Source organism: Crocodylus porosus, unplaced genomic scaffold (assembly GCF_001723895.1).
Source record: "Crocodylus porosus isolate Cpor-Errol unplaced genomic scaffold, CroPor_comp1, whole genome shotgun sequence".
NCBI classification, from domain to species: domain Eukaryota; kingdom Metazoa; phylum Chordata; order Crocodylia; family Crocodylidae; genus Crocodylus; species Crocodylus porosus.
The window spans coordinates 77,634,870-77,659,833 of NW_017728931.1; the positions used below are offsets into that span (position 1 = coordinate 77,634,870).

Below are 24,964 nucleotides of genomic sequence, written 5' to 3' on the forward strand. Positions count from 1 at the left end.
CTAATGAGGAGAGCTGGCTTCAGACTTGATTCACAATATGGGGGCAGTACAAAGAATGCTCAGCAAGGTTAGGGATCTGGCTTAGAGTGTCATACAGAAAAAATATTAATCAAAGGCACATCAATGACACTTTTTTGTGTGTGTATAAATATAGCTCTAGCCAACACTCACCTGGAATTAGCCAATCCTCAGTTTATCTTATCATTATAACTTTTTAAAAGCGAGCTTCTCTTTGCAGGATTATAATAATGAAATATGGTAGAAACCTTTGTATTAAAAAAAACTGAATGCAAGCAGTCATTTCTAATAGCATGTAAGAGGGTTTTTTTCTTCTTTCCAGAAGCTCCCGTTTGGCAAAATATTATTACAGGAATTACTCCAATACCCAAAGGAAACCAGAGATCAACCATACCACAGGTGTCAATTTCAAGAAATTTGCAAAGCAGCAAGTAGGGTCTTGCACAGCCCAGAATTAAACTATAATTCTAATGCTTTCTCAAATAACACATTTAATCTCTAAAGAAAATTAAAAGCCTTAACGCTTTGGTAACTAAATTATCACCTGAATATTGAAGCAGATGGCTTAAGTATTAGAAGAAATAGAAAACACAGTCACAATGCTAAAGAATTTTGACAGATGTTTGTAGTAGTGCCGTTACTGATTAAACTTCTGGGTCCTTTACTGCATTGGATATTTTTATAAGTCAGATGAGTCATCTTAAAGAAGTCTTTTTATCCCTCTTCAATCTGAGCTCTCTCCTTACTGCTAGGGATTGAGCCTTTTGGGCTGGAAAAAATGAGCTAATTCCTCCAACCAGAAATACTAATACTTATAATTAGTAAAAGGTGGTGGCTGATACACACTTACAGGTAGAAAAAAATATAATGGGGGGGAAAAAACCCAAGTGTGTATTGTACTCCCAGTACAGAATGCAGATCTATCACTGGAAACAGAGAGAGATCTATTGGCTAGGGCAGTAAATTTAATGGTGCCAGCAGCAGTGGCCTCAAGTGTGTTGCGCTGCCTCAGGCGGGCTGTTTCATAAACCAGAAGCAGTGTTTAGCTGTATCTGTATGGGAGGGATAATTAACACTGCTGAGTGCCAGCACCAGGTAGCCAGGCCCAAAATTAATTAGCCTGTCTGTGTGGCTGCAACTACACCATTTCTGCATTAAGAATCAGCTGCCTGGAGCAGCACAGTGCTGCCACTGAGAGATGGTAAATTTATTGTATATTCATAGCCATCATGAACCAAATTCTCCTTTGAGCATAATCAGCGTAATGTTGATTGACACTGATGCATATACACAGTGTGCCAGATGTACACAAGTGTAACTGAAATAAGAAAAGTAAGAGAAGTTGATTTCAGGATAAAAGTTGATTTCAAGACCAGCTGTATGGTAGCATTCATCTGAATGCAATCTACTTCCTTCCCATGAAAATCATGGATTGACACTGCAGCCTACATGTCTAAGATTCATACCCCTGTCCCCACCCTTGCTCTTTTTTGTGCTTCTGGTAAACAGTTCCCAGGAGAATGATTGCCACATCTGGTTGTACTAAAAGACCCATATATCTCAAGGGCACTGGGTACCAAGGAACCCAGGAATGATTAGTAAACGTAACATCTTACCATAAGGCATTCAAATGAAATGCTGACCCTGGTATCTTCCTTCCTTGAAACTGTTAACATCAAAGCTGCTGACACTCAAAGCACAAAGCCTGGATGAAGGGTTATAGAGAAGAAAGTACTGTACATGTCTTAGATAAAGTGTGACAACTGTAAGTGAATGAGAATCAGTAGTAAAGCATTGACAATGAGGCTGCACAAGTGATGAAGAGTTTTATGAAGAGAGGCGGTCAAGAGCTGTAAGTGGAGGAGCTACAGCAAACCGCTGGGTCAAGAGTATTTTTATATGAAAAATTGTACAAGAAATTAAATGCTGAATGTCAGTGAATAATTCTGTTTGAGGGGAAAGAGACACTGGCATTAGCCACCTCAAAACCAGAGCCACCTCAATACTGAGACACAAGGATCGTAATAGAAGGAAGCACTGCAGAACCACTGGTATCCACCTACTCTAAAATAAATAGCTGCTTCACTTATAGAATCAGTTTATTTGAGGATGCCAGAAAACTGTCTTCCAGGTATCTTGTTAAAAAGTACCAGTGTGGGTAATATCAATCTAAAGATTATATTTAATTCAGAGATTATATTTTAATATTCATAAGAAATTGTCTTCCAGAACAGACAAAAACAGTTGCTAACCTTGCCATATTTTAATCTGCTACTGAATTAAAATATATTTCTCATAAAAAAATGTAGGTATTGGCTGGCCATGACATCAATATTGCAAAACAAACAACAATAAATAATCGCCACTTCCATAGATAAAAATAATGACATTAAAACTACAATAAAAGATGACAGCACTAGCTTCATGGGGAAGCTATGAACATGCATGAAATAGCCTCAAATCCCAGGATACTACTTAGCAATATTATTGTGCTGTGTACAGGCACATCCTCCTGTGTGCCTCTCATTGATACCAGCATCACAGAAAGGACAGGATTACGAACAGCATTATGATTCTGATTTATGATCAGAGTATGGTCTAAGACTGAAAAACCTAGTGCCAAGAGAATGCCATTGTTACTTTTACCAGATTTTGTCCTAGTGGTTTACTGTGAGGAGCATAAAAAGGACAGTCAATTGTCTTCAGCATTTCTCTGTGTTTTACATGTTCAAAGAGATGCAAAAATGTTAACTCAAAAAAATATAGGGCTTGTCTGTGCAGACTGCTCAGGAAAATTTACCCTTATTAACTTTTAAAATAGATTTATTAAATTGCATCACACTTCTGTGCACACACTCTCATTCAGAGCTGATATGGCCTTAATTTGATTTAGCTTAATTCACTTCCAAAGTGCTAATGTAAATAAGCTAAACCAAATTAAGGTGACTGAAATTTTCCATGAAAGTGTCCACACAGGTTTTTAATTTCAGACCTTTAGCTAATTCAGACGTCTGCATCTTGAGCTTCCTTCCCTGTGTAGAAATACCGTGAGTCCTCTTTATTTAATGTTATTTAATTTGTTTACATCAGTTTTCATGTGTAATTTAAAAGTACTATAGCAAAGTATTTATCCTCTGGATATTCTTTAAATATCAGTAAAATCATTTTCAGTTATATCTATAGATACGTTTGACCAAGATTTCCTAAAATAAAAAGTGATTGTCATTGCTTTCCCAGTTTCTGAAAATTAGATGAGATGCATCAAATTTGGTACCTAGAATAACCATCCACTTCAAAAGATCCTGGCCTTAATCTTTTTTTTGTTAAATGACTAAGATCAAGTGTGATCTTACCTGTTTTACATAATACTGTACATTTTTAACAGCTGGATCATTGGCTTCAACTAGGACTCTTGTTTAATCAACAACGGCAGTAAACTACAAATAATCTCGGTCAACTGGAACTTTTCAACAATTTTACTGTGATTACCACAAAAGTCAGCTTTAATCTCACAGTTTTATTTGTTTATCTTTTAAAAGTGCCCATTCATGAATAACTAAGATACTGATTCAGGCAAGAATACAGAAGTGTCAGTCAGAATTTAAACACTGTCTATGGGGCACGCATGTACCTCAGCTGTACCCATCCAGTGCTCACTTCAGCTGCTGCTTTGTCCTCCCTTCAGTGTAGCTCCTCAGCTGGTGTAAACAGTCAGTCAGTGGAGCTGCTACAACAATATACACCAGCTCAGGATCCAGCCCTTTGTTTTTAAAAGGGGTGTTTATATCTTTCACACATACAGCAGTGACATAGTGCTTGCAATAATGAGCAATCAGAAAACATCCACTGTCATCAAGTCGTATCTGCAATTAAATCATTATCTTCAAACAACAAGCTATAACTACTAATCAAGAAGAGTGATACTGGAACCTCACATGGAAATAAATCTTAATTCTCTCTAGAGCCAGCATTGTTGTATAAACCAAAATAATTACAGTATTTTACCTTTCCCTTTTTTCAGAGTAATTCATAAACCTCCAATAAGTTATGAAAACAACCAGATCTGCAATGTTGACATTTCTGATGTAATGTGGGTCAATAGGAGATTTAACATTGATTTTAGTGGGAATGGGATAAAGCCAATTTCAAGCACTTTTTAATATCCCATATAGAGGGTTTAAAGTGCAAAATACACTTTACAAGATGTGAACTTTCCACAAAACAGGCCACTGTTGAAATTTATGTAAAACAGAAGATAACAAGAAATAGAAGGAGGATAGACCAAGAAAGGACTAAAGTAAGAGGACTATAGTTGGTTCTCTATGCAACCTCCCTGTTGATAAAGAAAAGGGACAAATTTCCAAAAGTTTGCAGCAATATAAATTAGGAGTAATTCAACTGAAGTCACTGCAGTTTTACTACTGTGATTTTAACATGAGAAAACTTGTCACATTAAGACTTTTATATATTGCAAAATATGGGATTATATAATCTGTGAAGCCATCTGAACTATGATTCAATTTGATGTAAATGTGGGGAGTTAAAACCACAAACCTGAACCTTGTTCTTAAGAAGGTTCCTAGCATCATTTAGCATACTTTTAAACACATCTGTGTGACAAGCAATTCTTACCAGAAGACCAAAATAGCTGCAGTATATAGCGTAAGTCCCTTCTCCCCTATTAACCACTAATGTATAAAGGAGGAAGGAATAGGAGCCTTTTGAAATATGGCAAATGAAACTGCACTGTGGTGGCAAAAAATGTGCATTAGAAATCTAAAGGGAACTGTTAGCAGAATGGTAGAGTTATTTTGCCATCACAGTCTGATGGTACTGATGTTTAGCACTGCTGTAGAGTGAGACACCTGCTAGTACATTAAGCTTTGCTTTAAGAAAAACTGCATTTGATGTATTATTTGGCAGTAATGCTAAACTGCTGAACTAAGAACAAGCTTTAGAGAAATAAAGTATTCCTTAAAATAGAACTGCATATATTTTACTGGATTTGTGCATTAGTTTTAGATCTCATTTGTTTGGTTTTGTTTAGCAAACTGAGACCTTACTCAATGAATATATTTTAAATCGACAAAAAGTGAAGGGCCCCTTTCCAGAGGAATCTGAATGGCACTTATTAATTGTGACAGTACTGACTGATTGCACTTCTGCATTAACCAGTGCTGGGGATTACTAGCAATGTAAACAGTTGCTTACTGTGCCTTTTCTATACTATTTTTTTTGCAGAAACCTAAGTACCTGGAATTGGAAAGAAATTCCACAGTAATGCAGGTTAGAATGAGGATGTCAAGAGAAATCACTGGAAGTAATCCATTAAGAACATGATTTGTGCGTCATCACTGTACCTAGATGATAGCATCCTCTGGATAATATCTACAGAAAAATTAATAGATGGACAGAGCACCAACTGTAAAGCTCCAACCCTGCTTATCAGCTTTTGCAGTGACTTTCTGACCTGTTAAATATTTCTTCTCAGTGCTGAAGGCTCTCAGGCAAAACAATAAGGTGATTAAAACTGCACACAGGATTGCAAAATACAGCTCAAGTTTTTCAGTAACATGGTCCTCGTTTATTTGATATGTCTATCTGTGCACACCTAATTTTGCCTGCATTTGTTTCAACTGGGAAGCACCCTATAACTTTCTACCTGTCAACATTCCCAGATGTTTTAGGACCCATGGTTACATAGCAAATAACCAATATTGATATGGTTATCCCTCTTCAAGTTTGATATGTAAATCCAAGCAGTGTGACTATGCATCAACAAATTCTGTCTAATTTGTTCAAAATATAACTAGCTGTAGGTTACCAGTGGTTATCACTAAAAAGCCAGGACCCAATAGAAGGCAGATCAGGATGACCATTTAATTTGTATTCTAGGTATGAAGGGAATGACAGCATCTTAGACAAAATGTTTAGTAACAGGTGAGAAATGAAGGCAGCAACTGAATTTCCAGTTAGTTAAGGAATCTAATGAGGCCTTGCTTTATTGATTTTTTTAAAAAAATTTCTGTTAGCCTAAATGAAAGTAGAGTTATGTATTTTAGTTTTGAATAAGTATTCACCAGCAACAAAAAAGGTAATCCTGAGATTTTTGTCCTGGCGACATTCCTTTTGACTTCCAAAAAAGCTAAACAAGAGGTTTGTTTGTACCAGGACAGAAGGAATAAACCTGAGGGAATGAGGCTGCTACTAAACTCCCATCATGAAAACAATATGATTTTATTCGGAAAGAATACATGCAGTCTGAATCATATTTTAAGACAGCCACTGAGCCAATTGATGTTATCTAAGGATTCATACCTATTCTGAATACAACTGTAGGAGAAAATAGTAATGATGAGTTTCACATGCAACAATAAAACTTACTGAAAGCATGTCAAAAAGCTATATATGTATTATACAAAAGATCATTGATTCAGAGATAGTCATAAAGAGTAATAATGTCCTGGGGAAACAAATGTAACTCAGCAATCTTATTCTTATTTTTTTTCTTTTGAAAATGCACCTTAGCATTGAGCAAATAAAGTAATAGTTTATAGCAGCTGGAAAACTTTCCAGCCAGTATAATCACTACCCGTTAAGCAGTATGATCCAGATTATAATAACCAAAGGGATTTTGGCTCATAACCATAAAGAAATCAAGATTGTGTATGTATTTTGTGTTGCTTTCAGGAAAATGCACAGTGCTGAAAACAGAAACTAAAAAGCAACTCACACTACGCTTCCTAAGTACCATTATTGCTTGCCTACAGAATTATATTCCCTCCTGCCTGCTCACTTTTGGACCCATGAATCATGCCTTTCTGGAAAGTGGCCCACCTTTACCAGGAGAGCAGCTGGAGAGCATCCAAATCTTCACCCTAGCCTATAGTCTGATACTTGGGGCAGTATCCTGGGATGTGCAAAACATGGCATTAGACACTGTTAAGCTAAGGAGGACACTGAACTTCTACCTCTGGGAGAGTGTTCTAGCCACTAGGCTCTTACATAAAATCAGGACAGAATTACCAGAATGATCTACCATGGCTATGCTTGAATGAAAGTGGCTGTTGCAGCATAGCTGTCTGAGCTGAACTAAGTGTGGTAGGGCTGATCTAACTATGCTTACCAAGACCTTAGCAGAGGAATGCCTAGTTTGAAATGCTCAGCCAAGAACTGAAGATGGCAACTCTGGATCAGGCAGCAGCAGCCTTTAGATATTTAGGGAACTTCACCGGTAAAAATTTAGGCAGCCACAGCCCTTGTGATATTTCTGTGGTCAGAAAGGTTTTTTGTGGATCATGCTCTTGTCTCTAGGTGCTTAAATACTAAGTGGCACTTTAGACAGTCACATTGCCTTCTGGATCTGGCCCCTACCAACTGAAGGACTCATCCAGTACGTAGGAGACCTGGGTGTAGTTTTCTTCAATAGCCTGTGAGGGCATTACACTTCCTGTTCTAGGGGCTGCTTATGTATTTGGTATTAAAGGGACACTGAATGAAATGTAAAAAATGTGGGTTGTTGGTCTTTTGTTGGGTTTTTTTGCTGCTGTAGATGGGACTGTAGTGTTAGTTATTAAGGTTGACTGACATTTCCTATTATTGATTCTGCTGTCACTGCTTTTAACTTATCCAAAGCATAACTATTTGGACTGATACTTCACATATCAGGGGTATGGTGGTTTTTTTTCAATTTCTGTGAAAATTTTCCCACTTCGGGCCAAGTTGTGAGCATTTGAAGCATTACAGTTTGCTCAGGCTTGGTACAAACCCACTAGGTTTTACAGGTAAAAGCTTTGAAGAAAACCATCAAAGAGCATTTTTCTTCCTAGAGTTCCAATGCTGACCAAACTGCATGCATACCCTCAACAGAGCTACTGAGCAAGCTTCAGCCCAGGGCTATAGCAGTGGACCCAGACTGCTCATCTTTGTTTTTGAGCCAGGTTGGGGCCAGGGACTGAAAGTCAGAAAAAGGAGCTTATCTATCCCTTGCTCAAAATCACCCCTTCCTGACAACAGGCATGTACAGAAGGAAGTGTCTGTTTTAAATATACAAAAACAAAAATCAAAACAGTGGTGAAGGGTGGAATTATTTGAGCCAAAGAGCCTGATGGGATAGGGACTAAAAGAAAGAAATAGGAACAAGAAGACTGGGTCCAGGAGTGTGGGTGTGGTGAAGGCAGCCTGGGATACCATGGAAAAATTAGCAGTCCTACTTCTCTGGTTGCAGGAGTTGTGAATGAGGCAAAGGACTGGAAGAAGAAAAGGGTCTGGTCTGATGTTGAATGCAGCTGAATACTACTCTAGAAAACTCGATTTCATCCCTGTCCTTGTCACAGACTTCTTATCAGAGATGAACAAAAACGTTCAGACACAAGAGTGTTTAATTAAAAAAGGAGGCTGGTTTGAATGCATCAAAACATTCAGCTAGAACATGCTGGTTCTGAAGAAATTATATACAGGAACTAGGGAACCGACTACTCTCCCTGGTTTTCCTTCAGCAAGCCCAGTGGCAGCTGGGCAGGCTCCCTGGGTTGCTTAGTCCTCCAACCACCCAATTAGCAGTCTCCCCAGGCTCCGAGAGTTTTCCCCCTCTTTAGCAGTCTGCTTGACAGGCTGCCAGACTTCCCACTTGAGGGCCTGCTGGGCTCCCCAGCATCCTTGCAGATTGTCAAGCTGCCCAACTTCTGCAAGCTGCTGTTGGGCTTCCTAGCTCCTCAGGGAACCAGGCAACCAGTTCTCCTGCCTGCCTAGCTAGTCAACTTGCTGGGCTGGAATTTTTGGACAAATGTACATCTTACAGGAAATGTCCCATTTTGGAATTCTGCAACAATCTTGGAGAGAAAAGATTTTACATACGTGAAATGTCTGCATAGTTGCGTAGGACAGTACCTGCCCAGCACTCAATTCTGCGGGCTTCTAGGCAAGTCCCTTCAAACAAACTTTACACAGGTGGTCACTAAGTGTACATTTCATATTTGGCAGGTACCTGCCTTGAGACCCAGGTGTCTAGTTTGCATTCACAACTCCAGGTGAATCAATCAGAGCTGTACTTCAAATATATGAAGTACACAACTTTAGGCATTCTAAAAAGTTCAAGTCCTAGGCATCTCAAATCATGCACACAAAATTACTAATACTTAAAGATGACCTTCATCTTTTTGGCCCACATTCAAAGATATTTAGATGCTCAATTCCCACTGATTTATTTATAGCAATGTTAACAGTATGATCCTTGTTTTTTTGGCTTTCCAGCTTGATACCCCAGTTTCTATAAGGCTTGATATGAATGAGATCTGCAAATGAAAGCAATAGAAATTATGATTTGAACATATAAAGTGCTACATAATGCTCACAGAATTAAGTGCTAACTGTCTCTAACTGGGCACCCAAAATCAGTGGAAATCTGGGCTTAAAACTGTATAGTGCCTCAGTTCCCCTTCTGTAAAATAGGAATAATACCCACAGGTTGTGCAAATAAATTAATTATTGTGTGTAGAGCACTCAGACACTTTAGTTATGAGCACTCTGGAGGGGGTCCAGGGAAATAAACAATTATATTTTCAAAGAACAGTTGAAATAATGTTGAGTAAATAAAACATGGGGATATACTTTGAACAATGCAGATAAAACATATGAATAGCTGCTCATTCAATAAGCATGGCCCATCCTAGGCATCCTAGAGTAAGGAAGGGGTCTTTGGAAGACAATAGCAGGGGACCATGCAATTATAGAGTGTACTACACAAGGGGGCCAAATTAAGCTTGTACTGACCTACTTTTGGCATTCTCTGACTTTTGAGTGTTTGCCTTCTGAAACACAATATAGGGTGTGCATGCGTGTGTGTGTGTGTGTAAGACATGCCCCCCCACTCTCAGAGTCATTCACTAGACTTTGGGTCAGGCACACGGAATGCTGACTAGTATATATTTTCCAGGAACAAAAAGTATTAAAACATGTTATCCAAGTCATTCAAAGCAAAATACCTTATGTACTAATTTTGAAAGGAATAAAAAGCCATTGCCCTTTTAAGAAAATCTTTACCCACTATCAAGAGGGAGAGGCAGTGGGCAATTAGGAATGCCAAAGGACTGGAGAAGGTAATAAATGCTGCATTGCTGTTTTTTGCTCTTCCCACATAAGCTATATATGATGGAACAGAAGTGGAGAGTTTCAGAAGACCTGCATTTAATACAAACAGGGTGCTCTGGGGACAGCTGTCAGTCAAGAGTGTAAGAGTTTTAAAACACAAAGGGATCAATACTAGCTAGGTTAGAGCAGGTCACAGCTTGCAGGGATGTATATGGATATATATGAAAGTAGACCTCTTCTCTTGAATGCTGCATCCCCCTCTGTTGAAGTTTTAAAGGCTAGGGACAGAAGTTACACATAAAGTGGTTTAAGTCATCAGAAACCTGTCACAGAACAGAAGTTCAGTGCAAATAAACCAGTTTCAAAATGGCTGAAGCTAGTTTAAGATAAACCTGGCTGAATGTAGTATCAGACTTAATTGATTTGGGTCACCATTTTATGAAACTTCTGTCCCAGACCCCTTCCTGGTTCAAGTTAAATCACAGTCCCCCAGCATCCTAGCATGCTTTCCAGCCCTCCTCCAGCTGCCTGCTCTGGCAGAGAAGGTTTAGGTGTGGGGAGGCAGGAACTACCCCCCCCCTCCCCCAGGCAAACCCTGGCTGGGGTCTGGGGCCAGGGAGGGTGGTTAAACTTTCCTTCCCCCCCGTACAGAGCTGCTCTGCTCTGCCCTCCTAAAAAACTTACTGCTGGCTGTAACTGTGGACTACAAATTTCAGAGGAAGGTGGAAGCATAAAGAAGTAGTGATGGGCAACCCTGCAGAGTCCTTCTGATGTAATTCTGGATTGGAAATCCCAGAGACCTCAGGGGCAGCAGGAAGAGGAAGCAAACACACAGTCCATAATGTCTACATGCCAGAGACCAATGCTCTATGACCCCCTGGCTTCTGGCCTAAGCCACTACAGGTATGTGCCTACATTTCCTGAATAAAAGCAAATGTCTGTCCAGTTGCTTCTCAGTTTAATCTTTGCAGCTTAGACTAACCTGCAAAGACTGAATCAATTTAGCGTCGGGCTTTTTGACTGTCTGAACATAGCCAAAAAGGTTGCATCCCTGGTGGTCTGGAGTAAATTGGTAAAGGGACACATGAGATGAATTTCAGTCATGTTTATACTCAATACACTTGCCAGAAAAGTTCAGACAAAATAGGATGCACATCAACATTGAACAAAAGAGGTATAGTAAATTATATCCTCCTGGGGCCAGAAAGTAGCTGTGTCACAATTCCTTGTCTGTGCTACTGGCACAGCTACTCATTACCCCATATACAAGACACTGAGAAAAAACTAAATTCTAGCCCTTAATGTGCCTAATTAATAAAACAGTACAGTAAAAACTACCAAGAAGTGAGTTAGTGGAATGCAGACCTAGCAATGATGGCAATAGCAGCTAGGTAATTATCATAAATTACAAATAAATAGAAAATAGGTGCATAAGATAAACAGGGTATAGTCAGTCTTAAGTTATGCAATGTGTAATGGATAGCATTTGATCACATGGACAAGGAAAGGTAATATTGATGCTTCTAGAGTCTTAGGCTAAGTACAGACATTCAAAAACCCCGAGGCAGAATAGATCAAATCTACGTGGGTTTCTCTAAGCTGCATAGGTTGGATTGGGAACAAATAGAACATATGTTTATCCTTCACTGGCGGAAAGCAGAGAGATGCTTGCACTGACCGAGGCCAGAAGGCGAGGGCACTCCCACACACCTCTCAACATGCCAGAGATTGCCAAGGGCAGCGAAGCACAGCCGAGCAGGGGCCATCCCTGATTGGCTGTCAGGCACATGCCCCCAATCCACTGCTGGCACCTGTGGCTTCCAGAACGTGGTCACATAGTCTTCCAGAGGGTGGTTGCCATCGCACATCTGGCAGCCTAGCAGGTGGCAGCACAATGGGGGGCTCTCCGAAGACGGAAGGAACAAAGGGGGGATGGAAACAGAGGCTCTGGCTCTATCAAACAGGGAGTCTGTGTCACTCAGCTGGCCAGCAGGGTTGAGCTCTGCCCCCCACTCCACAAGCTGCCTTTAAGTGGCAAGGGGAAAGGGAACAGAGCCCCCAGCCCTGGCCTCCCCTAAACCAGAGTCTGCACAGCTGAGAGGGGGTGGGGGACCTGTGTGGCAAGGGATTCCTCCCACCACTACCCCTGCCTGGCTTGGCAGGGCTCGGCAGCACAGCAGGGGAAGCAGGGGGTAAAGCTTGCTGTACAGGCCCCCCCTCCAGCTATGTAGACCCCAGATCTGGGGTGGGCCTTGGAGCTGGGCAGGAGGCTCTGTTCCCCCATCATACCCCCCCACTGTCTCATTTGGCAGACAGGTGCAGGCAGGATGTAGGACTGGGGAGCAGAAGCTTTGCTGCCACAGATCTTTGACAGCTCGGACGTGTTGCTGGCCCAGGACTCAGCCAGAGCGGATGAGTGGAGGCTAAGGCTAAATCCTCTGCCCTGTGTGGCAGAAGGCCACCTCTGTTTCTCCCCAAAAACACTGCTTTGTGACAATTTGGTTAGGATGGGCCCGGCAGAGGATACACACCTTCTCCTATCTCTTTAGGTAACCTGAGCTGGATACATTCCTAAGGGAGGGGGGGAAATCTGCTCCCTCTGCCTACGTGACTGGCATCACATACCTGGGTGAGGGGTTTGGGCTCCCTGGGAAGCTAGGAACTGCCAGTCTGCCCAGCAACTAATGATGCATTTCAAATTGGTTGGCTGACAGCCAACAGGTGCTGGCCTCCATTGGACCAGGTAAATGAGGTCATAAGGGCTATATAAGTTAAGGACTGCCCAGGAGGAGGGGCAGCAGCCATGAGGAAGACTCAGGGAGAGAGAAGAGCTGGACCATCTGAAACTTGCTCTCTCTCTCAAAACTCATGATCAAGGAACTGCCTTCCTCCAGAGGGACTCTCCACCTGCCTCTGGATGATACTCGTGAAGTCTACCTGAAATCTAACTAGACATATAGCTTGCAGTAACTCAGATGCGCAATCAAAGGCTACCCAGCCATCCCAGTTTGCTGTATGGGATTTCTCTGATATTGCTCTACCCTGTACCCTATTCCAACCCTACCCCCTGTAACCAATAAAGTTCTCCTTTGTACCTAGCATAGGAGACTTATTGGGAATGGGTCTAGATTATGCCTTGGGGTCCCCTTAGTTCAGCTGACTAAGGGAGACCACTACTTGTGCTTCCAACTGAGGGAAGCATCCCAAGTTCTTGAAGTGAATCAAGTACTCTCAAGGGCTATCAAGCCAGCATTTCCCAGGGGGCGCAGAGCCAGAATCAAGCCCATCCCTGGGTGGTGGCAGTGTTACCCCCAGGCTAGCAGCCGTGCTCCAGGAAAGGGGTCGGCCAGACATGAGGCACCCCCAGGGAGGCACTTGGAGCCTGGAAGGTGGTCGTGTGCAGTGAGGTGAGTGGCTCAATGAAGGAGCACCCAATACTGGCCCGCCGCACCCTGTGAGGAGGGTTAGTGGGGACCTAGATTCTAGACAGCGCATGTGGTTTTATTTAAGATGATGAGTTTAGGGGTATGTCTCACTAGTGAACTTATCTTCCTTTGTTCTTTTGTTTCTTTAGGCCTGGAGGCATGGGATACCAGAGGTAAGTAACCTAAGTTGAATCAGGAGGGGATCAGGTGCAGAAGTTTGATAGACTAGTCTCACCTAAACTGATTAAATCTGATACTGCTTCGATCTAGGTCTATCTTAGATTGGGATTCGCCATTTTTAAATTGGTCTGTGTGCACTGAACTTCTTTTCTCTTAAAGGTTTAAACCAGTTTCCAATCACTTATAGTGGTTTATATGTACAAGTTTCCCTCCATTTATGCGATACATGAGTTCCCAGAGTATGGCTTATGAACTGAATTTGCATAAACTGAATCCACTTTACAGTGTAACAAATAGGGATAGGTTTCCATGATGGTGAGGGACGGAGTGAGGCTGGGACTAGGGAAGGGGTGGGGGGAGGGGTGCCACTCCCAGGGCTGCACAGAGCAGCAAAGCACAGGGAACAGAGTGGCACTCACCCCAGCCATGGCTGCAGTGGCTCCAGGAGCAGCCAACTCCAGCTGCCTGTAGCAGCTGGGTTACACTGTGCCCCGGTGCAGACAGCTGGTGTCAGCTGCTCCCGGGGCCATTCCAGTATGGGAAGGGGTGAGTGGGGACCGGCAGAGCCCTGGGGGGTTTGTGGCACGGTGTAGTCCAGCTGCTACAGGCAGCTGGTGTCGACTACTCCTGAGGCCAGGGTAAGTGCCACGCCCCATGCCACCCAGGGCTCCGCTTGTCCGCACTCACCCCAGCCCGTGCTGGAGCATCCCCAGGAGCAGTTGACACCAGCTACCTGCATCAGGGCACGGAGCAGAGATGAGTATGGACAAGCAGAGCCCCAGGCAGGGCAGGGCAGGCACTCACCACAGAGCCAGGGCGCAGCAGGGACAGGGGGAATACAGTGTAGACCAGCAGCTACAGGCAGCTGGCTCTGGCCTCTCCCAGGGCCACTGCAGCCAAGAATGGGGTGAGTGGGGCCATGGCCCTCTCCCTTCCCTACACAGACTTACCTGCTTGGGCAAGGGGGGCATCTATGTTGATTGCATAAAAGTGAATTTACTTTGCATATAACAAATTATGTGTCTAAATATGCTCATCGCATAAAAGCGAATTCGCATATAAAGAACCCACATAAATCGAGGCAAACCTGTAATGCCTGTACCTAGTCTTAGATCAAAAAATTACACGAGTTACATAATTACAAGTAGGTGAAGTAGGCTGCAACCTATGCAAGCTTATGTCTCTCTGAACGAGTTAATCTTTAAGATGCTACCCTACCCTGCCTTCTGCCTAACTTCAGACTAACATGGCTAAATACTTCAATAGCAGGTAGAATATCTGTTTGTTTGATATTTTAAGAAGTCTTTTATAGCATGTCGTGTGTCAGACTGCTGCACAATTTAAGAGCTGTAGGAATTCAGAGTGGAATATAGGAATGTATAAAAAGGTAATTATAAAACGGTGAACACTACGTAGTACAGATGAAAGGAGCGCAGTCCAACTACGAGGTTTGATGTTAGTGGAAAATGGCTGGAAGCCTAGCACTGCTGTTTTTAAGTCTGCAGTCCCCATTTCCCCAAATCACTCTTGTGAAAGGTTGACCTATCAGTTTCAATACAATAACCACTCAGCAGCACTGGGACATTAAAGGTATATTGAAAGAACTGTATGAAAGGTCTTCTCCCAGATGTACAGTGCACAGCTTAACGTACAAAAGTTGTTAATTTATCACAGAGACAGAAGTTCCTACAGTAACTAATTCAAACTGCTGATGATGCACTAAATCAGAGTGAGTGATGAACACAAATACAGCAGCAAGCGAACTTCAAAAAGATACAGATCTATATGATCAATGACCTGCTATGCAGCAAATGAAATGTAATGTTTACAAACATATCGTAATATACAGTGGGCTACAAAATAATCAAACCAAGTATAAGAAAAATGTAAATGAACAAGGGCCAGAGGGCCTCATGAGAAAGCTGGAGATACCAGTGGATTGCTTTTTTAAATATATCTGAACACTGAACCTCAAAATCATTGGATGTACTCTATACTTAATATGAAGAGTCACTGATAACTGATAAGCCTTGTTATTCTAGGTTGTAGCAACAAAACTTTAAGACATGTAATATTACAGTGACAGCAACCCATGCAAGATAATCTATTCCAGATGGAACAGATGAAAATCTCCCATTTAATGTGATAAAATTATATCACATATTAACATCCTGTATAATGAGACCAACTCAAGGTCTCCTACTCTTACTCCTACTCAATACTTCAGAAAGAATCAGAGGAAGTGCTGAAGACCAAATCTTTTACATTCGCATATCCATACAACTGATTAGTGCCCTTTCATGAAAAAAGGCATCGACAAAGATATCCACATACTTTAGGGAGGTTGCTACTGGTTAGCATTTAACCTGCACAGCCTATATTTGGACCCAACCCGTTCATGCACCATAAAAGAACAGTCAATATTAGGGTATCTTTGGAAAAGGAGCTCCTGATAGAACCTCTCTTACTAATTTAAGAACGGCATTTCTCTAGCTATGTCCTTTTTAGCGAACACTCAGAAGTGGGGTTCTTTAAGGAGTGTGTAAAAAACGGGCTCCTAAGAATTTCCAAAGAGACAAAGAACTCTACATTACAAATAAGAAAGCAGATTAAATGATAAGTAATAGCTGTAGTTTTCTAGCATGACAGAATTTCACAAATGTGGGTATTTATAGATTGTAATCTCAGTTATTCATCACATCCAATATAAATGTGTTCTTTCTTTTCTTTTGTATACAGTGTGCTATAATGTGAAACACTCACAGTTAAGTCTCTATTATTAAAACTTGTGCTGCAAATACCACTAGTTCCAAGACAGCATATATTTTTGAGACTTCACAAAACAATATCTTTCATTTTGTAGATGCCTGATGCACTTTGGTCATGGAGGTCCAATGTTAAAATCCAACAGTCTTTCACAAATGTATTTCCAGAAACAGGCAAATTACTCTTGATAAATAGGAACCTATTCAAACACACATATGAAACAAAACCTTATGATTCTATTGTAATTCCACCTGCTCCCAATCTTCTCAAAAATGATTTGCTGAATAGCAGTGTTCCTGGGGGCCCTATATTGTCATTTGCATTTGCTTACATCTATTGTTTATGTACACCTAACAAAGAGCCCCATTCCCCTTTCTTTATAGTCATCTCTTTTCTTATTCAGTTTAACAAAACTAATTGTTTTCTTGGATAAATGAAGGACTTCTTTGGGAAAAGTCTACTTCAGATATTTTGTGTGAAAAATACTTATCTGGCAATAATATGGACTTATAATAGACAAAGAAAAATGGTTAAAAGAAGATTTATCCCTTGACTGTATTGGCTCCCCCTCTCTTTGTCTTGAGAGCTTGTCGTCATTCTTGTAACATCTCTTAACTAAAGATCTAATGCTGCCATTCTTACTTGCGTTCGGTAGTACCTTGATTTCATTGCCTCTACCTGCAGAGTAAAGGGATCTGTACAACACCATACTTTATATAATATGATAAGAAAATTATGAAAATAATATATTAAATATACTGGATGCAACTGAAAAGTAAACCAGTAACATGTAACCCTTGGAACACTTTGATTTAGCAATGTTGTGGAAAAAGCTAAAATACAAAAGAGGGATTATCAGACAGTATTTTATCAGAGTAATAATTTGTTTAAAGAACTATATAAATAGGAGCCATAAAATTTTGATTTCTGCCACTATTTTGAGAAAGGGCATGTGGTTAAAACTTAGAATTCATGTTAAAATTGCATTGAAAAGAACATGGGCCTAAATCTCAAGTACCAGTACTGAGACTACAGAGCCTAAAGCGATGCATATTGTAGGGAATAATTTGAGGGTTATACTTTCCTCCATGTAGATGGAACTAGAGCCAGTCTTTTAATTGTACAACAATAAGAGAATAGTTCTTGCTGTATCTGTGAACTACAAAGATACCAATCATTCACTTGCATTTCTAGCTTTATAACTTTCAGAACATGAACTTCAACATGAACAACAACACAAAAAATTCAGAGGCCTGCTGCATGCTGGAACACCTTCTGTTTTAGACACAGGAAATAGAGGAATTCTGTTTGAATTCAAAACTGAATTCATTAGTTCATACTTTGACTTTACTTGTACACCTGCTCCTTACAATTATTTTACTCATTGCATTTTAATGTCCATCAAAAAAGAAAATTTTCATAATGTTCAAGGCCTCTCAATTTTGAAGGCTCAATGCAACTTCACCCGTATTCCCCTGTTCTCACAAGCTCTGATAAGCAAGCATCTCTTGCATTTCAGCGTATTCGCAGACAAACAAAAGGTGTATATTTCCTTCTGGAGTCTAGACAGCACATGTGATTTTATAAAACAATGAGTTTAGGATTATTTTTCACCAGTAAACTTATGTTCCTTTGTTCTCTTGTTTCTTTAGGCCCAGAGGCTTTCCTGACTATCATTAGCAGACAAAACAGTTTTTATTTATAACAAGATTGGTGAGGAACAGAAGAATGAGGAAGCTTCTTGATGGTTGGTTACAGTTGTAACCAGGGTTTTGTTACAACTTCATAATAATTATATTCTAATCACCACATAAGCTTTTACAAAACCTCAGGCTTTGGCTTGAATTTATTTGACTTAGTAACATACTGAAATAATTCATTACTGCTTTCAAAATATTTTAGGAAAGAATCCAATTATACAATTTTTGAGAGAGAATGGTGTCTGTGCAAAAACAAAGCAAACCAAACACCAAAAGATGTATACAAGAATACATTTTTATGAAAGAAATAAGACGTGGAAATTAAAGCTATTTATACTTTTCATCATTTATACTCATGCTTTGCTTTTTTTATCATGGATGCTGCAGGTATATTTTTACTATATAATTCTAGTATTTAATTAGGTTTGATGTAAGAAAGTTTGAGAGGAAATCATATTCTTTGTGGGGAAACCTTTAAATGTCAATAGTATAACACTACATTTTTCTATGAACAGATCTGAATGCGAGAAGGCTTCTAGATAAAATCCTGGGACCATTAAGTCAGTGGCAAAAGACTCATTATCTGAAACTGATTCAGGATTTCATCTTGTATACATGTTGGTTTGTTCAGGGAAATGTTCCAGGTGAAGAACAATTATCTGTGTTAGAAGATAAGCCCAAATGACCTGGTTTGATATTACACCTAAGGAAAGAAGCTTATAGGCTCCAGTGGACCAGTAATCTTCCAACCTTGATTGCACTAAGTCCTACAACTTTCCAGAAAAGCTACAATTCCTCTAGGGATTCCTTTCGCTGCCTATAACATTAAATACACCTTTATATGACATAACCAGAGTATTTATATAATTTTTGTTTTATATTTTATCTTTAAATCCATTTTGCTTGGAGGTAAAATTACTGTGTTAAAATATGACCTGATCCCAGATGTAGTTTATTTAAATTTCAAAATGAAAAGCTTACTAAGAACAGATAAGATTGATTGCTCTTTCCATCTTAGCATAATTGTATTTCAGGTGAACATCAATTTACTTTAAAGGACACTTCTAAGTAGCAGACTGAATCATACATAATTCATCAATCACAGCTGCCTGTAACATGATTTACTCAGATTTCAATAGAATAAAGGGATTGCATTGTTGGTTTGGGTTTTTTTTCTTTCTATTTTGGGTTGTTTTAAAGTAGTTTACAAAACATTCATTTGCCCTGCATTATTGTTTAAGAGAGTCCATCCTTGACAGTCAGCACTGTGAACTTCTCTCTTTACACAGAAATATTACTTTTTTAAAATGTCTTTTAGAAAGACAAAATGAGTTTTCAGAACAACATTAAGCAAAGAGCACTCCATGTTCAGCAAAGGTAAAAATAAAGCTCAAGGGTTTTGATGTGTTGTGGGGGGTGAGGGAAAAGAAAGGAAAACATTTATTTGAAAAAAATATAATTAGCCTGACAGCTGCACATGGTCTAGTGGGATTAATATCATTCATTTTTATTTTTATATCCAAATTTAAATGTAATGGAAGCAAAGTTACTTTTTTCTTGGCAAGTTCTTTCAATGAAGGCCTTGCACAGTTTTGAACATCTGAAAATTACTTCTATTTGGTGATGTACACTAAATGGAAGTAAAACTGTGTGGCAGTTAAAGTGCAATCATTTGACACACTAAGAATTGTACATGCAGCTTTCATTTACTGGAATGATGGTATTTGTGTTATACAACTTAGCGTTTTCTATTAAATTCAGCTTCAGGGACATGCTGTTGTCTTAACATTTGAGATCTGCTGCCTCAACATTTGAGATATTTAAAAAGAGTAACACTGGCAGAAATACATGCAAATTAAAAAAAGGAAGAAATCTGGAACAGATGCATGTGAAAAAAACAATATCTTTCTACTTACTTGTAAGCCCATCTGAAACACCGAGTGACCCATAAAATTAGCCAACATTCGTATTAAAGCTGCACCCTATGGGAAACAATGCAGAAAAAGGAGTAATTATTTTTTCCCTGATCAAAGTTATGCAGAAATAACAATCTGAAATATGACATTTCATCCAATATTATCCAAACGTATAATAATAATAATAACATCTTTCTTCAGCTAATTAGCTATTTTGTTAATAATGATAAAGATAAAAAGTAAGTGATTAATAATATATTTAGGTTGATTTGAAAGAAACAGGAAAACAAGTATCATGTAAGTGCCAAACAGGTGAAAAAGTGCTTTTGGAATGAGACTGGTATTAGTCACTCACATACATCGTTACCTCCTATAAAGCACACCATTATTACCACAGCTGAAGCACAGAAATGTCAATATACATTCTGTGGTCAGTTATATCTATGCAGTCCTCTGTAGTCCACAGTTACCTAGCTTTAAGTGAAGGCAAAATTTGAGTCTATGTGCTTTGTGGGGTCACTAATAATATAACGCTGATTATTAGTATTAGTTTATTAATTATGGTATTAACTGTAATATCGAAAACTAGGGTGATGAAGCTAAGCTCCTTTATAAAGAGTTTTGAAAAATACAAATAATAAAAAGTTCTATGTAAGAGCTAGGAATTATGATTACTACTAAAAGTATTACTAATACCTCTTAATATTTCTCACATCAACACATAATCACATTATTCCTTTACATACTGAAACTTATTACCTTGTATTTCTTTGTATGCTGTGTGTGCATGTGTGAGTGAGATCCAGGGGAAATGTTTGTGTATTTTCACTCTCTGCTTTCAAGGTCTAAAATAGGCCACAGTTACTAAATATTTTTCTCCTACACTGGTATTTTATTTTCAGCAGAAATACCTTTCAGATCTTCTTTGATTGATGTAGTTATAATATCTCACTTTGCAGTTCAATTTCAGCAGAACTGAATTTCAGGCCTTCCAATCTCATTACTCAAATACTGTATGTAATCATGATCACTATACCCCAAAAATGAGCCTGCTGACTTGGAGACAATTCAAATATGATACCACATTTCAGCAATTTCAATTACAAAGGAAGACTCAGGAGGCTGGGCTAATTCCCAAACAAAGAGAGAAATAGTTCATGTACCTGAAGTTTTTAAGGCTAGAAGGACTATTACAATCATCCAATCAGACCTCTGGCACAATTCAGATCACAGATTCAAACATTTCAATTTGTATCCATCCCATACCTTCACTTTAAACTACATAATATCTTGCAGAAAGTTGCATGTGATAGAGACTCCGCCACAAAGTATTTCAGTTATATCTTGCTTTTCTTATTGAAAATCTGCGTGTTATTTCCACTGGCTCTTGCTATGACTTTTTCAGCTAGACCAGCAGTTCCCAATCTATAGTATGGTTACCACCAGTGATGGGCAGAGAACCTGTCAGTGGTATCCATTAACAGATTTATTATAATTACTTTATATGACAAAAATGTGCTGGTGGTACTTAAGGTTGAACTGAAAAAATTGCTGTTGGCACTTAAAGTTGTATCATTTTAAATTCGTGGTGCACAATCTGGCAGAGTTTGGGAACTGCTGAGCTAGGCTATCCATATTCAGCTAGACTATCCAGCTGTCAAGAATCATAAATCCTTCTACCAAGTAGGGACTTGTAGACCGTGATTAAGTCATCTTTAACCTTATCTTGGATAAATGAAATAGAATTTATTAAATCTATCACTATAAGGTGGAAGGCAGGGTGGCACCTTAAGGCTCATCCACACATGCAGGCATGTGTGCTTGCAGCAGCTCAAATAGGAGCAACACAAATTTGACCCAGAAATTTTTGCCTCAGCACACATGCCCAGACATGCACTTCAGCGTGGGGCAAGGTGCGTCACTTGAGGCAAAATACTCCTGCCCAGCTCCTCTCCAATCTACAGCCACAGGTGCTGGCCCCAGCAATATAAAAAACTGCCCTGGCCAGCAGCTCAGGGCTACTTGCCCTCAGGAGCTTCTGAGGCCCAGCCAGTTGGTATCTCTGCGGACACTACCCATTGTGCCAGCTGGACCGCTGAAGCAGCCCTGACCTGGAGTGGTCCCTGTGGCAGAATACCCTCCCTGTCTGTCTCCAAAACAGCGCTACCTGACAATTTGGTTACCATGGTCACTCCTCTGCCCCATCTCTTCATGTGGCCCTAAGTTGTAACCTGAGCTGGATACATTCCTGCTCCCTCTGCCTACATGAGTGGCATCACATACCTGGGTGAGGGGCTTGGGATCCCTACTGTTCTGAGCAATGCCAGTCTATCCAGCAACCAGTGTTGCATTTCAAATTGGGTGGCTGGCAGCCAACAGTTGCTGGCCTCCACTGGACCAAGTAAATGAGGTCATAAGTTAAGGACTGTCCAGAAGGAGGGGCAGCAGCCATGAGGAAGACTCAGAGAGAGAGAAGAGCTGGACCATCTGAAACTCGCTCTCTCTCTCAAAACTCATGATCAGTGAACTGCCTGCCTCCAGAGGGAATCTCCACCTGCCTCTGGGTGATACTTGTGAGTAAGCTACCTGAGAACTAACTAGATATATAGCTTGCAGTAACTCAGATGCGTGATCAAAGGCTACCCAGCCACCCTATTTGCTCTATGGGATTTCTCTGATATTGCTCTACCCTGTACCCTGTTCCAAACCTGCTCCTTGTAACTAATAAATTTCTCCTTTGTACCTAGCATAAGACACTTATTGGGAGAGGGCCTAGATTATGCCTTGGAGTCCCCTTGGTTCAGTTGACTAAGGGACACCACTATTTATGCTTCAAACTAAGGGAAACACCCCAAGTTCTTGCAGTGAGTTAAGCACTCTCAAGGACTAGTAGGCCTATGTTTCCCAAGGGGTGCAGGACTATGAACAGTCCAGACCCTGTGTGGTGGCGATGTTACTCCCAGACTAGTGGGTGTGCTCCAGGAAGGGGGTTGGCCAGATGTGAGGCATCCCCAGGGAGGCACTTGGAGCCTGGAAGGTGGTCGGGTGCAGTGAGATGGGTGGTTCAATGCAGGAGCACCCCATACTGGCCCACCACAGCCCCTGGCCCATCTACCCACTGCAGAAGTCTGGTAGAGGGGGCTGCTGCCTGTCTGTGACCTGCTGCCACCTGCAACAGCATCCGACCCCTTGGACCTCCAGCCCCATGGCTGCATGCCAGCCACACCTGGATGGGGTGCCCCTGCTCTGCCATCTGGGTAGCTGTTGCCCAGAAGATGTGCCCCATTTTGAACTGTCCAAATGTATCCTCTTCACTCCAAATGGCCAACAGGTCAGCCACTTCATCTGCCCTTTAGCTGGGTCCCCAGTACGGCTGTGTAAAGCTTCGGTTGCCAATTCAATTTGGAGGAGATTCGGCCCAATTTGGCAGCCAAATCTCCGAATCCAAATCAAATGGAAGACCCATTAAAAGGTTCAAATCAAATCTGAAGCTTCCAAATTGATTCAGAAAAGAATCAGATTTAGATGGGCCGGGGAGAGCTGGACAGCTGCACAGCTGGACAGCTGCAGGTTCTCCCATAGCTCCAGCTGCACCTGCCTCTCGACAGGTTGGGAGAGCCTCAGGAGAAGCCACCATGGCTACCCTGCTCGGCTCCATTCACTGCCTGCTCCCAGCCTCCTGGCACTTAAAAAAAAAAAAAGCCCCGCTGGCTCTGGCAGTGAGGATCACAACCTCTAAGGGCTCACGGCAGAGTTCCCCCATGCAGCACAGGGCAGTGGGGGGCAGCGGGGATCACCTCCCCCCACCTGGTACCCACATGGCAGCTGCTCCATGGCATAGGCACAGCATGGCTCAGCAAGGCACTGTGCACCAGGTGAGGGATGGGGCCAGACAAGGCAGCCATGGGAACTTCTCCTGAGGCTCCCTCTGCTAGGGCAGAGGCAGGCAAAGCTGATCTGAGTCTCTGAATTAGTACTGAATCTCTGGTTCTGATTCCGCCTAACTGAATGGGGACAGTGATTCCAATCACCAAATTGAATCACTGTCTTCTGAATCCACATTGAATACTTCCTTAGTCGCACAGGCCTCGTCCCCAGTGCTGGCCCTGGACAGGCTCCTCTGCCTGGGTCTTGTTACTTGTCTCACCAGCAGGGGTCCTGGTGTTCCCTGTTTTAAAATTGCAGATTCTCTGATAAGAAACCAAAATTATCTTATTAAATACCCAAAATAGTGTTCTTTTGCTATTAATATGAAATGCCACTATATAGAGAGAGAGATCAACTGGGCAACGTTTATTGATATATTTACAAATTTAAAGCAATTTGGAAGCCTACCAGTACCTCTATCATCATAATAAAATAAATTCTAAATATCTGTACACTTTGGCATTAACTTTTAACTTTTTTGTCATAGAAAAATCAGAACTGCCCCTACCCCATTCACTCACCAAGATGAACAGTGCTGAGCAGCACTGATATGTCAATGCCCTGCCCCTGGCCTTGCCCCTCACTCTCAACCCACAGCCTTACCCCAGTCCCAGTCCCCTCACTCCCAATCCACAGGGCCAGGTATGTCTGTGAGGGGTTTTTTGGGGTGGCTTGGGGGTGTAGGGTTTGTCAGGGGATTGTGGGGGGACTGCTCAGGAAGGGTGGGTTCCCTGCCCCCTGCAGGACACAGCCTCCTTGCACAGCTCACCAACTGTCCCCCCCCACCACAGGGGCCACAGCTCCCCCCAAATGGGCCACAGCCTCCCCACAGGGGCCAAAGCCTCCCTGCAGGGCCCGGACTGCCGGTTGCGCCAGGCCAGGTCCTGTGTGCATGGGCCCCACCCAGGCCAGTTCCATTGTTTGTGTAGCAGGGCACCAAGGT

The 24,964-nt window shown here is 41.2% G+C and overlaps 1 protein-coding gene across 1 annotated transcript in view; it reads right to left on the bottom strand.

The window, feature by feature from the left end:
• TRHDE (thyrotropin releasing hormone degrading enzyme) overlaps positions 1–24,964 on the bottom strand; it is a gene marked incomplete at its 5' end in the record, with an annotated part of 317,351 nt that overhangs the window by 108,091 nt on the left and 184,296 nt on the right. Inside the window, one exon of the mRNA XM_019543934.1 lies at positions 20,095–20,160. Coding sequence (XP_019399479.1) covers positions 20,095–20,160 — 66 coding nt within the window. The remainder of the gene's footprint in view (positions 1–20,094; positions 20,161–24,964) is intronic.